We start from the raw sequence: 15,590 nt of genomic DNA on the forward strand, positions 1-15,590 counted from the left end.
TCAAAGTGTAGTTTAATGTCAACAAATTAATTGTCTCACTCGCAACATTGAACTTCTTCCCACGTTACTAATCCGCTTTGACAACTCATTACAATGTGAACACAGTGATCACACAAACAAATAGGTTTTTCTAAAACATTAAAACATTTTAAACATTTTTAATAATTAATTTTTTCTTTAATGAATCTGAATCTGTGCTGACACACATCTGGATGGTTTTTCCATGTACAAGACAGTCGTGGGGTAAAAAATAAAAAATAAAAAAATAAATGCATTAGAAGGAATTAAACTGAATTGGTGCACCATACGTTCCATTATAAAAACTAATGCCATTTGCATTTACCTTCCACTGAATTTCCCAACAATTTAACATGGTACTCTGTTTTATAACCCCAATCTAATATTGAACATATTTTTATTATCCATAAATAAAGAATGGTCTGAAGGTACAAAGAATTAATTGAAGGAATAGTTCACCCTAAAAACTAAATCATTTACTCACCCTCATGACGTCCCAGATGTGTATGACTTTCTTTCTTCTGCTGAACACAAATGAAGATTTATAGTAGAATATCTCAGCTCTGTAGGTCCATATAGATCCAGTCTGTAGGCTCGAACATGATTTCAAGCTCAATTACACTTCCTAGTGTTTAACGCTTGTGCAGAACATTAGATGGCTCTAGAAAGTATAATTGAGCTTGAAATCATGATCGCCTAGGAGACTGTAGATGTCAAGATTTATAGTGAAAAATGAGTTACATTTTGGTGTGTTCTCATCCAAAACCAATTGAATTGCTTCAGAAGACATGGATTAAACCACTTGAGTCTTATGGATTACTTTTATGTTGCCTTTATGTGCCTTTTGGAGCTTGAAAGTTTTGGACCCCATTTACAGAGCTGAGATATTCCTCTAAAAATCTTCAGACTTTGTGTTCTGCAGAAGAAAGAAAGTCATACACATCTGGGATGGCGTGAGGGTAAAATGTTGAGAGAATTTTAATTTTTGGGTTAACTATCCCTTTAACATTTTCTATCTCAGTTTACATTATTAACATACACAATATTTTCCACATCTGCTTTTCACGCTTCATATCAGTCTTTGAAAACTCTCTAAAAGCAGATTCCCTCAGACAAACGTGGCTTTATATTCCACTGTTTCGCTCTCGCTGACTTCCAGCACCCCGCTAAGGGGACGGGACGCTTCTGTGAATGAGTAAATGCCATTTCTCATTTTGTTCTGGCACTGCCGAAGCTCAGCTGCGTAGCCCTCAAAGCTGTCCTCTAGAGTTACCCCCTCAACACTGAGTCCCTTGTCCAGCACAGCTGAGTTCATTTGGGATACTGAGGAGAGACACTGTTCCCTCTGGTTGGTGATACATAAAGTGCATGTTTTTCCTCCCTCTGTACCTGGAGAACGCAGTTAGCACAAAAGTTAGTCAAGCATTTGTGAAGAAAAGTACAGACAGAATCTAGGAATTTGGAACCGGAAGAATTAGACTGATCCAAGCTTGTTTGGTTAATTAAACACAAGTTAAGGTGACATTCTTGACTAAAGGAGAATATGAAATCATCAGACACCTTGACCTTTGATTGTCATTATCACTTCTTGATTCAGTTTATAACATGGTAATGCTCTTGAATGTTGAATAGACTTGTACATTAAATTTGTTTACACGTTACATGCTTTTGTGATTCACACACTGACTTTGGATTGATTATATCAGCCAGTATGTGGTACAACACTACTAATACAACTGAGAGCATGTGGAGACCAGGACTTTAATTAATTATATACACCACAAATTGTCAGTATTCTTATGAAATATTTCGAAGCAGTGCTGCACAGTCATCTAATTTTTACAGTGACCATCCAAGCACAAGGTGGCAGTATATCCACATTTCATTACGATAAGCCCAAGGATAACTTCAGATGGCTTCTTCAAATTCGTTATCTGGAAAATGTTCTCATGCTTGTTTTTGTAGATATAAAAAGAAAGCATTGATTTTTTTTTTTTTTTTTTTTATCCCTATTGTTGTAATAACCAGTTTAGCACAAAAATCTGTACAAGAAAATCAGTCAGAATTAGAGGTGTGTTGAGAAACAATTGATTACTGGAAACAGAAGAAATGCTTGGAGATTTCTTCACGTTCATGCTTGTATATAGTTATAGGTTACAGATGGTTTACATGCAGTCATCTTATTTTGACAGATTCAGCAGGTTCAAATGAATGTTGTTGTGCAATAACATGCAGTACATCATACCAGGTTAGATACTGTATCTATTAGTCTTACTGACGCAATCTCAGATCTTATCAATAACGCTTTGAGGTATCAGATTTGGTTTCAGATGAAGTCTTGATGATCACTGCAGACATATGGTTTTAAGTATATTTTTCAAAATGCAACAAATGCAAATGTAATGAAAATGCAATTGAAGCAAGCATGACTTAAACAAGGTCAGAAGAGGGGAAGAATGGTGCTTAAAGGAATAGTTCACCCAAAAGTGAAAATGTTCTCACCATTTACATGCCATTCCAAATGTGTATGATTTTTTTTTCTGCAGATCTCAAATTAAGATTTTTAGAAATGCAAGTGAATTGTGACCAAAACTTTAAAAAACACATAAAGGCAGCATAAAAGTAATCCATACGAATCCAGTGGTTTTATCCATGTCTTCTGAAGCGATCTAATCAGTTTTTTATGGACCTACGGAGCTGAGATATTCTTCTAAAAATCTTCATTTGTGTTCTGCAGAGGAAAGAAAATCATACACACCTGGTATGGCATGAGTGTGAGTACACGATGAGAGAATTTTTATTTTTGGGTGATCTATTCCTTTAAGAAAAGATGATCAAATTAAGTAAGAATTAACAGGGAAATTAACAGAAGTTACACAAGTGCACAGGCAAGTCTAGTATGATTCACAAGGATTTATTAGATCTAATCAGATTCATACAGAATCAACATGATCTACAAAGGAGACAGAATGGCAAGCAATTCAACAACGCAATTGTTTTAGATATAGTGTATAGCATATACATCACATAACTAAATGATTTATAATACTGTATTGTAAAATATTGTAAAAGTATTTCCAATAGAACCACGTTTAGTTAAAGTCTTCTGCATTGTTGAATGGCATCTTAGACAATGATTAAATGATGGGTAGAGACAGACAAGTAAAAAAATTTAAAACAATATAAAACAAAAATGCAAGTAACATTTTGTTTCAAATGATTATGAACACTGAGAACCCTCACACCCACAGTAAAGGGCATAGCATTGACACACCTATGTGAATACTGTAAAATACTTTTAGTATTTCATGGGTGAATCTCACAAAACCTGTCAATAACATGTCATATTTCACCCCGAATGAAAGAAATTAAGCCTATTTTTAGGACCATTGGGATTTTTTTGCATTTAAATTATGATAAAGCACATCCCAATCAAAGCCGGTAACTCTGACTTAATATCTCACAATTGTGACTTTATTTATCGTAATTGCAACACTATTTCTCGCAACTGTGTGTTTATTTCTTGTAATTTTGACAATTGTTTTTTTTTTTTTCCTGCCCAATTTGGAATGCCCAATTCAAAATGCACTCTAAGTCCTTGTGGTGGTGTAGTGACTCGCCTCAATCCGGGTGGCGGAGGACGAATCTCAGTTGACGCCGCTCAGAGACCGTCCATCCATGCATCTTATCACGTGGCTTGTTGAGCACGTTACCGCAGAGACGTAGCGCGTGTGGAGGCTTCACGCTATTCTCCGCGGCATCCATGCACAACTCACCACGCGCCCCACCGAGAGTGAACCACATTATAGCGACCACGAGGAGGTTGCCCTATGTGTCTCTACCCTCCCTAGCAACCGGGCCAATTTGGTTGCTTAGGAGACCTGGCTGGAGTCACTCAGCACACCCTGGATTTGACACTCTGGCCCTAATAAAGTGCCCGATATTGGTCTTTTGCTGTTGTAGCCCATTCGCCTCAAGGTTCGACGTGTTGTGCATTCTGAGATGCTATTCTGCTCACTAAAGTTACAGAAATAATCAAACAAGCCCGTCTGGCACCAACAATAATGCCACGGTCGAAATCATTGATATCAAATTTTTTCCCTATTGTGGTGTGTACATTAACTGAAGCTTCTAACCCATATCCGTATGATTTTATGCATTGCACTGCTTCCACACGATTGGCTGATTAGGTAATTGCATGAATAAGTAGGTGTACAGATGTTCCTAATAAAGTGCTCAGTGAGTTTATATCAGAATTGTGAGATGTAAAGTCACAATTGTGAGTATAAATCTCGCAATTGCGAGACCACCCACCCCTAATCAGCAAATGATCTTAATAGTCCTAAAATAGGCTTAATTTTCTTTATGGAAAATATAATTAAGTTGTTATTATTTCTTTTTGGTTTAGGGATCTACATGTTGTCTTAATAATGATACTGTGTCCTGAGATGAAAAACAAAGTAATGCCTTGTATGTAGTTTAAAGCTTTCTATACATATTACATATTTTACAGTTATTTACATTTGGATATTATAATTGTTGTACATGAAAACTAAAGCCCCAAAGCCTTACTGAATTAAGTACAAGATAGAAAAGGAAATATAAATACAAAACTACATTTCAATCATCACCGGCACTATCAAGCGTATATCATTCGGCACTTTATCACTTTAATTTTACACTAATCCATTGAACATGCCACCCACAACACACACATGCACACAGCAACACTCACGGCTAGTCAGGCGGGAGAAATACCTGGGTTGGTGTGTATACACGTTGGAAGAGTGAAGTTGGCCTCAGGTAGGCTGCCCTCATAAGGGGGCGGAGAGCTCGGTGGAGGTGGAAGCAGGGTGGAGTTTGGGCTAGTGATGTCCCCCTCCCCCACCAGTGTCAGATCACCCAGTCCTTCCTCCTCCTGACCCTGGGGATCAGAGGAGCGTAAGATGGGGGAGAACGAGGCGGTGAAAGGGGCAGATTCAGGGCTGTGTGTGTGGGGGTGTCCATTGGAAAAGCTGGGTTTGGGGGGTTGGGGGTTGGTGGTGGTAGTGTGGACGGGTTTGTGGGAGGTGGGAGTGGAGCAGGCAGGAGGTTGGGGTTCGGGATCAGGGTTGACACGGAGAAAGTCAGGGAGCACCAGATCTTCTTTTCTCAGCAAGCCTCTCTGGTCATCAACACGACTGCTCTGAGCACGACTCAGCAATTCGAAAAATTCTAGGAAAGGAGAGGGGTTTCAACAACATTTGCAACATTATAACAAGTAGCCAAGATAAAACCAGCCAAACCACAATAACACCATATTCCAATGAAAAGCAACATAAAACACTCTGAATCATAGCCAGCCAGGATTAATTTATTCCGTAAATTAAAGCATCCGATTACAAGGGATTAGAGAGTGCAACAGTGCCCGCCCACGCTTTCAGCCGAGATCACATTATTAAAAACTTTTGATTTGATTTTAATAAGTATTTGAAAATCAGACAAAAAGACAAAGGTATAAGATTGTGTTCTTACTGTCTTTCATGAAAGAAAGAACTACAATCCCATGAAGCATTGCGAATGATGTAATCGAATTAAAAACAATGGAAAAATCTAAAACTATCAATCTAAAGTTGTTGATTATAAGTGTAGAATCAATGTATTTAAAGAATGTTGCAAAACATTCAGATATACTGTATACAAATATACAGTATATGTAGTTTGAGAGTGTAGAGAGACTGACTTAGTTGCACCATAGAAGTGGGCGGTTGCTACTGGGCTAGTTTGGCGAACTCTGTTGGCCACGATTCTCTGATTGGTGGATCTTTCTTTACTAAATAAAGATCTTTCTTTACTGGATAATGTAGTTCTTCACCAGGAATTCCACTAAACAAATTTTTTAAACAATGAAGTTGAATTAACACAGACTGATGGCTTTAACAGAGACATATAGCATTGTTTATCAACCTCAGAGCTCACAGTAGCTCTGTCTTTAAAGGTTTATTAGTTATTGTAACAGATCAATTCACCTATGGAGAAAATGAATGGTATTTTTTACTTCTGGAACCTGACTGTTGTGCTCTGTTGAGATAAAGCAAGTAATACTTGGCTTAACATATGATCCCAATATGGTGGTGCTCATGAATGTGGGCCCAGGACCACTTAGAATAAAGTATTTTTTATCAAAGACTGATTTGACGAGTTTCATTTGAGTGTACATCATTTTTCAAAAATACTGTTAATTTTGTTTTGCTTAAAAGTTTAGCAGATAGCAACGTTGCAACGTTTTGTTTTCTGTCATGTTGTTGACGTTGACGTGATGGCAGATTAGTTGTATCCGTTACAAGATCAATATTCTTCCCAACTAAAGCTCAAAGTATACTTCGGTTTTAATGCGAACAGTCGAACGCGAGCCTGTCAAAGTATACTTCATTCGACTGTGTGCGCATTCACAGGATGTTGGCACATGCGCGCTAAGACTTCTAAGAGATACTGGACTATTTTTCCTCAGGAGTTCAGACATATAAAGATGTCTTTATATTCCTTCAGACTCAAGTTATACAAATGTATCTCCTGACCTCTTCACACACATGCTCTTAATGTGCTCATCCACTGTTGTTGTTTTCACATTCGTCGCCTGTTGTTTGGCGGCAATTATATCTTCTTTTAGCACTACTTCGTGACAGCAACAACTCAAATGTTAGTGTTACCATCTTGTCGTGCCACTAATTAGTGAAAATAATTTCAGGCACATGCGCATTCAAAGATGCGCGGTTAGAAAATCGGGCTGCGTGCGTTCAGTGCTCGAGCACTCTGCCTATGACAAAATTTGCATCACGTGTTCTGCTGATTGAAGTATACTCTGGGCTCAAAGGTACATTCCCGAAATTCTGTTCACACAAACTTATGCACATTGCAACAACATGTAGGAAGTGCTTGCAATTTTCTTTTGTATTGACCTGCACAAAACAGATGAAAAAGAAAATATCGATGAAACAGTGGTTGGGAAGACGTGGGTAGCAGCCTGCTGGCACTTTGATGTTTGTTTTTTTGCCCTCCTCCTGTGCTGTTTTTTTTTTTTTTTTTTTTTTTGTCAGAGACTGTCCGCACACCTCACGACTGGTCAGCCAGATTGTAAATAAGTTTGAAACGTATCTTCTGGAAGTTCTCAATCTGAGAGTTGGAACGTGTGTCTCATAAGTGCACACACAAAAAGAGCATTGGTGACTGGCACTTGCTGCAAGTTGACTATGACCTGCGGCTTTTTTGTCACAGACTTGAAAGGGCACCCTAGGCTTTCTGCTCCACCAAATGGAATTGCAAAAGAATATTGTTTTAAAACAGCTTTCCTGAATACTTCCTCCACAAACAGATTCAACCCCCCTCCCAAACTCACGCCACTGTTTGAGTCAATTTTGCTGCGCTTTAATAGTTTTGATAGTTCCACAAAGCCACAGTGTTTACAGTTTTTGAAGGAATCAACCTACAAATCACTTATTTAACTACCTAAAATAGGAAAAAGTATTTTAACATTGAAAAAGTTACACACTTCGGCTTTAAGAAGATGAACATACTGTATATATGAACAAAGTATTAAAAGTTAAAATTACCCTCTGCTTCATCTTTATGACTCTTTATCCCTTTTCTCCTTTCTGACGCTGCTGTCTGGGATTGTTTGTCTTCACCATTTCCTTTCAATGGTTTCCCTGCCGAGCTGTTGTCTCTCTAGCAATGCAGTAAAGATATAGGAAGAGTGAGTGAATCATGGGCTGAATGTTTCACAGAATTACATGTGCATTAAGGTTTTATTGCCTATATAAAATGGGAATTGTGTTTAAACCATGGATGGAGTTTGCCTAATCCATAGAGTACTAATGTCTTAAAAAGTAATACAATGACAAGTACAAATCTGCATTCACACACAAACCAATAAACACATCTTTTCTCACACCAAGATGACTAAAAAAAATCAGCATGCACACAAGTCATACATGTAACCACAAGTTAGCAGCCACTCACGCTAAGAGTTAGAAACTTAAAGAACATGATTAAACTGCAGCCATGAGTCAGATAATACATGCATGTTGGGCTTGAGTGTTGTAGATGAATCAACATATGGCTATTTAGAGGAATGTGAGGTACACAAGCTCACACAATCACAATGACTGAAGTCACTCACCTCTTTTGGCAGAGCTTTCTTGGCAGCTGGTGTTTTAAAGTTGGATGTTTTAGACTTGTCTGTTGAAGGAGTACAATAAAACAGTAACACAAAGGAATGTTGAAACAACCTTGAATATAATGACTTGATAGTTCAGCAGTATCAGAGCGAGAGGGGAACATGATGTCGACAAAGCCATGTGTGGGTATGCACCTTTGGCTGGATCAGCCCTCTCCAGTACAACTCGAAGCCCGTCAAGGTTTGATATGGGCACTCCAAGATCAAGAACTTCTGTTTCTCCACTCTAAACAAAATCAAAATACAATCATTTAACAATAGCATTAGACTGTTTGCTCTACAAATGTGACAAATTCTCCATTTAAGTAATCCAAAATCCCTTTAAGGCAAGTCAGGTCACTTAGCAACCATGCTATTTTCTGTCTATTTATTGGATACAAGCAGCATGCGAGTACAGCTCCTATTTACTTTCATGGGGAAAGACCAAATCCTTCAAAACGTTTGGTTAAGAGATTATGATCAAATAACATGTTTTATGTCTCGGCACTAAAATCTGACAACAATTGTATGATAAATTGTGCCTCTTTAGCTCAAATGAATAAATAAATAAATAAAAATGCTATTATTTAGGCTGGTCCAGCTAATGTGCATGCACATTTTTAATGAAAACTTGCAGGCAATGTCTCAATCAAAAAGGTGATTGGCTCTTTTCATTCTTTTAAAAGTTAATTCATAGAGCTGCCTTATTCAGTGCTATGATTTCTCCCATACTGACCCATCTCATCCTCTGAGTAATTTCTGTTTTTTTATGAATGATGATAGCTTCTCTGACACAGAGAACGGGTTTAATACATGTTAAGCTGCATATGCACAATGTTTTACAAATGATTACCACAGAAACTTGTAAAAACAAGCAAAATTGTGTTTACAGTAATGCACTTACAATGGAAGTCTATGGGGCAAGGCATTACATTTGGATAAACGTTAATACACACTGCTTCCAAGTATAGTGACAAGACTTAAACATCAGGCTATATGAGTTAGCATGAGACTTGAGTGCTAAAATCAGTAACTAGCCTTGTCTTTGCAGTTTTATCAACTCCTGTCATGACCATGTAAAGCCAGTAAATCCTATAACTTTAACATGATTTGCGTAAGCATACCAGAAAGGGACATAACATAATTATTCGCAAAGTACTCTTTATATGGAGCTCAAGGATGATTTTTGTACGGAAAAATTTGTATAAGAACTTAAACATAAAAACAAGCTGCCATTTATGCTTTTAAACCCCCTGAAATGCCTTGGCCCACTTCCACTGTAAGTACTGTAAACATGACTTTAGTTTTTTTTTACAAAATGAGGGAATAAAATGTATTGTCTGTGGTAATCAACAGCATGCCACAGAAAGAAAGTTTAACTTCTATTGAACCTGAAACATTCCTTTTTTTTGTCAAAAACTGCTATATGTCCGAAAGGTAGCAAGATATTAGCATTTGCTTTTATTTATTAAAATAATTGCTTAATTTATTAGCAATTTATATGCCGTTTTGGATATGCATCAAACTCTAGGTTCACATATTGATCTTGTTACTATGGTTTTGAAGGTTAATGCTAAATATCTGCACTCTGTGATATACAAGTAAAAATTTAATAGACCACTGACTAAAAATAAACTAGCTGTCGTGCTTTGCAGAGCTGGGAGGTGGCTTTGTTTCAAACCATTACAGTCGTTTCTAAACTCTGCTTAGTGCTGTCTTCCATTAACTTCTAAACGTTGGCTCAGAGGACTGCCTTTGACCACTGTTTGACGTTTAAGAGGGGATAAACTGTAGCGGAGAACCAGCATTCCTTCTATACCGCACCACATATCTCCACACCCTCTTACACTAAACAATCTGCATGTAGATTTCATATCAGGAAATTCTATTGTTTTACCTTTGCAACAACAACACATTTAGGTTGAAAAGCAGAATTTAGAGTATAGATTAGATGAAACATCCCAGCCCTTGTTTGGACTACCGAGACTGAATTCACATCTGTACTGACATGCATGCAGTAAACAATGCAAGTGGACAGTATATGTCAACCATATGTGACAGGTTACAGCCAGTAACTTACTATTCTGGCCACTAAGTCACCAAGATGGAGTCCATACTTTGCAACCACAGGACGTAGAACCTCAGTCACAGGTTTTGTGGGCTTTGCTTTCAACCCAACCGATCTGTTAATGGGTACCAGGTCCAGTCTGAAAATAGCAAGCAGTATGGAACTATTTATACACCACCACCAAGCAAGCCACACATTTGTTTGATAGTCTTTGCTACACTTTAAGATATATGGTGCTCTTGAAAAGAGCATGCCACTATTGAAGAGTGATAGAGTATTTCCTACTGAAGATGAAAGTGAAAATAATACAAATATCTGATTGTTTTGAAAATCTTTCGAACTGTGGTATTAGAGCAACAAAATAAGTAGTACTGTACATACAGTCACATTCCTGATAATGAGCGCTTTCCTTTGATATATGATTTGTCCATTTAGGTGATATGTGAAAGACTTTTATATTCATATTAATATTTTTACAACATTACCTCGTGGTGGTGCTTATTTGTGACATGGGTGATTTGAGCTCTTATTTTTTTATTTTATGTAACATAAGTGCAAAAGGGATAGTGTTCTATGAAAAGATCAGAATCTAAGCTTTCAAATGATAACACATATGCCTGATTTATGCATCTGGGAACTTTAACGTTTTAAGTGTAAACTTATGAGATATAGCGCCCCCTTTGGACCCACCGGCCAGTCCATAGTTTAAGGGGTTAGGCTAATTACAAATGCCATAATACATTATGAGATTGTTATTTACAGTGAGCACTAGATTAATTCCAGATACTCTGTGTGAAAGAGAGATGATAATCAAGGGAAATGAGAACATAATGTACCTGAACAAAGTGCGTTTTTCAAGACGAAGTTCTCGGGAACTGAGGGTAATACTATCTTGGTCCAACACCAAAGGCTAAACAAGGAAAAAGGAGAAACAGGCAGCAAAGTTCCAGCATTGCATTCACAGAGGGAGCAAAGTAGTTTAATATTTCAAGATCTGAAGTATCTCTGTACCTTCTCTCCTCCTGTGAGGAAGAGGTCAACAGCAGCCAGGTTGATGTGCTGTTTTTGACATAGTTCCAGCAGCACCTGTCTGATGGAGGCACCCTGTCGTAGAGGGACGCAGCAGCTGGAGCCATCGGGCAGCGTTACAGTACATGTCCTGCTGCATCGCTCTTTATCCTTCTCCCAAACAAGACCTGAATTCCTCAACTCACACTGCTTTACACAAACACAATTATAGAAACAAAAACATTTATTTATGTTATATAATTTGTAAAAAACATTTGTACAAAATATTTTTTTTACTATGAAGAATTTTTTTCAAAACAGATAGTTTTATTGGACTAGCCGTGTTCAAAATAGTTGTGAAATGCCAATCAGATCCTCTTACCTCATTCTTTCCACCAGAACAGGAAGTGTTTAGCTCTTGACTCGCACCGGATGACATAGAACCCTGAGACTCTCTCCGCCCATTGCAGTCTGTCCACACATATGTATATCCAATCACATTAACAACATACCAAATGTGATATTTCTAAAAATACAATAAACTGATTTCATGATTACAACCTTTCCCTTTCCAAGAATACTGTGAAGTCATTTATAGACCTTAATTCAGCTTATTAAGCTAAATCAATATCAATAGAGATATCAATATTAATGCCATACTAACATCAAATATATCAGTTCTACAATGGTACAGCAAAGATTAGATGTTCAACATGCAAGATGATTGCTGATGAGATAATGTTTTGAGACTAACTGTATGGTAAATCTGTGGCTTCTTTTTTCTTTTGTCCTTTCCCAATACTTGGATATCTGTACCAGGGGAAGAAGCCATTTTTCTTCTCGGATGGTTTCTCTCTGAGGTCATCCCTTGAACTGCCTGGTTTGGGCTTCCTATTTTCCTGTAACACATTATTTTGAGATAAGACAGAATTCCAGTGAAACAATCAGACTGCACCTAAAGGAAATATCAATATACAAAAAGCCATTTTGATTGCGTAGAGTTATCATGGAAATATATCTAATATCAGAAATACTGAATCTATCTCAATAGATGCTAGAAACAGCATAACACACTTGATTAAATATCATATCAATGTATCCAAATACAATGTGGTTAGAAAAGCTTATCCACCATAAATTGCTGAGAAATTATTTTTATACCTTTTTAAGATTTATACCTTTTTAGGTGTGGAAAGGTCAGAGGTGAAGCTGTGCTTGGAGGGGGCAGGGCTACATGGAATCGGGCAGGGGTCAGGGAGAGGTTTACCCTCTACATCGGCCAGCATGCACTCCTGATAGAGAGTGGACTTCAGGAACCGTGCATAACTGTCCATCTTCATCAGATTAAAGATCTGCAGGGGGGTGTAATAACACATGAATACTTTTATTTGTACATACATGTAGACAGGCTAATAATACACATATAGCCTTGTTGGGAGATCAGTAATAAACAAATAAAATGAATAAATAACAATAATAAAAAAATAATATATATACAGAGCTCTGGAAAAAAAATTAAGAGACCACTCCAATAGTTTTTTTTAAATCAGCATCTCAATATGTATGGCAGCCATTCCATTCTAGTGTCTGTTGAATTCCAACACAAGCACACCACATTCTACATAATGAGGTACTGATTAGGTGATCACCTGAACCAAATCTTATTTAATGATGAAAAGTATATAAACCATTGCTGTGGTCATCACTATCCTCCTGCAATAGGACCAGCTGGATGGCAAAAACAGTGCTAGTAGTACCTCAAAAGTAATTGGAATAAAAAAATAACTATTGACCATGCCAAAAGAGTTGAAAAGAAAAGTTTTCAGTGAGGAAAAGAAGGGTTCAATTCTGGCTTTACTGGCAGAGGGATACAGTGATACATCCTTAACATTTCAAAGAAGGCGGTTCATAAGAACAAGATCAAGCAGCAGACATTGGGCACAACAAAGCTACAGACCGGTAGAGGGCGAAAACGACTCACCACTGACCGGGATGACCACCAACTAATTTGAATGTCACTCAACAACTGTAGGATGACATCAAGTGACCTACAAAAAGAATTGCAAACGGCAGCTGGGGTGAAGTGAATGGCGAGGATGGTACAAAACAGCCTCCTAGGGGCAGGGCTGAAGTTGTGCAAAGCTAGAAAAAAGCCCTTCATCAATGAGAAGCAAAGAAGAGCCAGGCAGAGGTTTGCAAAAGACCATAAGGATTGGACCGTAGAGGACTGGAGTAAGGTCATCTTCTCTGATGAGTCCAATTTTCAGCTTTGCCCAACACCTGATCGTCTAATGGTTAGACAGACACCTGGAGAGGCCTTTAAGTCACAGTGTCTCACACCGACTGTGAAATTTGGTGGAGGATCAGTAATGATCTGGGGGTGCTTCAGCAAGTCAAATCAAAAATCAAATCACTTTATTGTCACACAGCCATATACACAAGTGCAATGGTGTGTGAAATTCTTGGGTGCAGTTCCGATCAACATAGCAGTCATGACAGTGATGAGACATATACCAATTTACAATAACATCAAATTAACACAGCACAATTTAAACGTCTGATATACACAATTACACACAAAAATATACAAATAATAACATACACAATCGGGCAGATTCATCTTTGTGAAGGACGCATGAATCAAGCCACGTAGAAGGTTATCCTGGAAGAAAACTTGCTTCCTTCTGCTCTGAACATTTTCATTTTTTTTTTTAAGAGTCATCGTCGGGAGTGCTGGAGGGAGAGAGAGACACACATGGAGCTGTGTGTGTATGTGTGTCATCATGTTATTATGTTCCAGTTCAGTGTTTTAAGTTGTAATTAAAGTCTTGTTGATTGTCAATCCGGTTCCTGCTTCCTCCTTTACCAGCAAACGAGAAGCTTGTCTGCCACACTCTCTCTCTCTCCAGCACTCCCGACTCCTCCTCTTGTCTCTCTCCTGCTGATTGGGCCGCACAGCACCAGGCTCGCACACTCACAGCCCGGCCACGCCCTCCTTCTTGTCACAGCTTGAAATTATGTTTTTTTCACATCAATCTACACTCCATACCCCATAATGACAAAACAAAAACCAGATTTTTAATTACTTTGCAAATTTAGAAAAAAAAACAAAACTGAAATATCACATTGACATAAGTATTCAGACCCTTTGCTATGACACTTGAAATTTAGCTCAGGTGCATCCCATTTCTCTGAATCATCTTTTGATTGGAGTCCACCTGTGGCAAATCCAATTGATTGGACATCATTTGGAAAGGCACACACCTGTCTATATAAGGTCTCACAGCTGAAAATGCATATCAGAGCAAAAACCAAGCCATGAGGTCAAAGGAACTGCCTGCAGAGCTCAGAGACAGGATTGTGTCGAGGCACACATCTGGGGAAGGCTGCAAACATTTATTGACTGCATTGAAGTTTCCCAAGAGCACAGTGGTCTCCATAATTCTTAAATGGAAGTTTGGAACAACCAAGACTCTTCCTAGAGCTGGCCGCCTGGCCAAACTGAGCAATCGGGGGAGAAGGGCCTTTGAAAGAGAGGTGATAAAGAACCCAATGGTCACTCTGGTTGTGCTCCAGAGATTGTGTGTGGACATGGGAGGAACTTCAACTTCTTGCAGAAGGACAACCATCACTGCAACACACCACTGATCTGGGCTTTATGGCAGAGTGGCCAGATGGAAGCCTCTCCTCAGTGCAAGACACATTAAAAAAGCACCTAAAGGACTCTCAGACTGTGAGAAACAAGATTCTCTTGTCTGATGAAATGAAGATTGAACTGTTTGGCCTAAATTCCAAACACCATGTCTGGAGGAAACCAGGCACCGCTCATCACCTGCGCATTACCATCCCAACGGTGAAGCATGGTGGTGGTAGCATCATGCTGTAGAGGTGTTTTTCAGCTGCAGGGACTGGTCAGGGTTGAAGAAAAGCTGAATGCAGCAAAATACAGAAATATCCTTAATAAAAACATGATCCAGAGTGCTCAGGACCTCAGACTGGGCCGAAGGTTCACCCTTTCAACAGGACAATGACCCTAAGCACACAGCCAAGACAACCATCAGAATGGGAAAAAAATTTGATCTCAGTTATTTAGACCATGACATGATTGTTGGTGCCAGACCAACAATCATGGTTTGAGTATTTCTGTAACGGCTGATCTCCTGGGATTTTCATGCACAACAGTCTCTAGAGTGTAAAGAGAATGGTACGAAAAACAAAAAACAACCAGTGAGCGGCAGGTCTGTGGACGAAAACACCTTGTTGATGAGAGAGGTCAACGGAGAATGGCCAGACTGGTTCGAG

At 38.5% G+C, this 15,590-nt stretch overlaps 1 protein-coding gene across 3 annotated transcripts in view; it reads right to left on the reverse strand.

The window, feature by feature from the left end:
- Positions 1-15,590, reverse strand: part of LOC127412198 (regulator of G-protein signaling 12-like) — a 66,747-nt gene continuing 51,157 nt past the window's right edge. For 2 of the 3 annotated variants that reach the window (XM_051648394.1, XM_051648384.1), the window contains exons 8-18: positions 12,467-12,640; positions 12,043-12,187; positions 11,671-11,759; positions 11,292-11,498; positions 11,117-11,190; positions 10,293-10,419; positions 8,369-8,459; positions 8,177-8,235; positions 7,608-7,722; positions 4,777-5,232; positions 1-1,407 (exon numbers count right to left, since the gene is read on the reverse strand). In XM_051648394.1, the coding sequence (XP_051504354.1) occupies positions 1,127-1,407; positions 4,777-5,232; positions 7,608-7,722; positions 8,177-8,235; positions 8,369-8,459; positions 10,293-10,419; positions 11,117-11,190; positions 11,292-11,498; positions 11,671-11,759; positions 12,043-12,187; positions 12,467-12,640 (1,818 nt within the window). In that variant the 3' untranslated portion in view covers positions 1-1,126. The remainder of the gene's footprint in view (positions 1,408-4,776; positions 5,233-7,607; positions 7,723-8,176; positions 8,236-8,368; positions 8,460-10,292; positions 10,420-11,116; positions 11,191-11,291; positions 11,499-11,670; positions 11,760-12,042; positions 12,188-12,466; positions 12,641-15,590) is intronic. The other variant, XM_051648401.1, reaches the window with a different exon arrangement.

The sequence above is a fragment of the Myxocyprinus asiaticus genome, chromosome 2 (assembly GCF_019703515.2).
Source record: "Myxocyprinus asiaticus isolate MX2 ecotype Aquarium Trade chromosome 2, UBuf_Myxa_2, whole genome shotgun sequence".
NCBI classification, from domain to species: Eukaryota; Metazoa; Chordata; class Actinopteri; order Cypriniformes; family Catostomidae; genus Myxocyprinus; species Myxocyprinus asiaticus.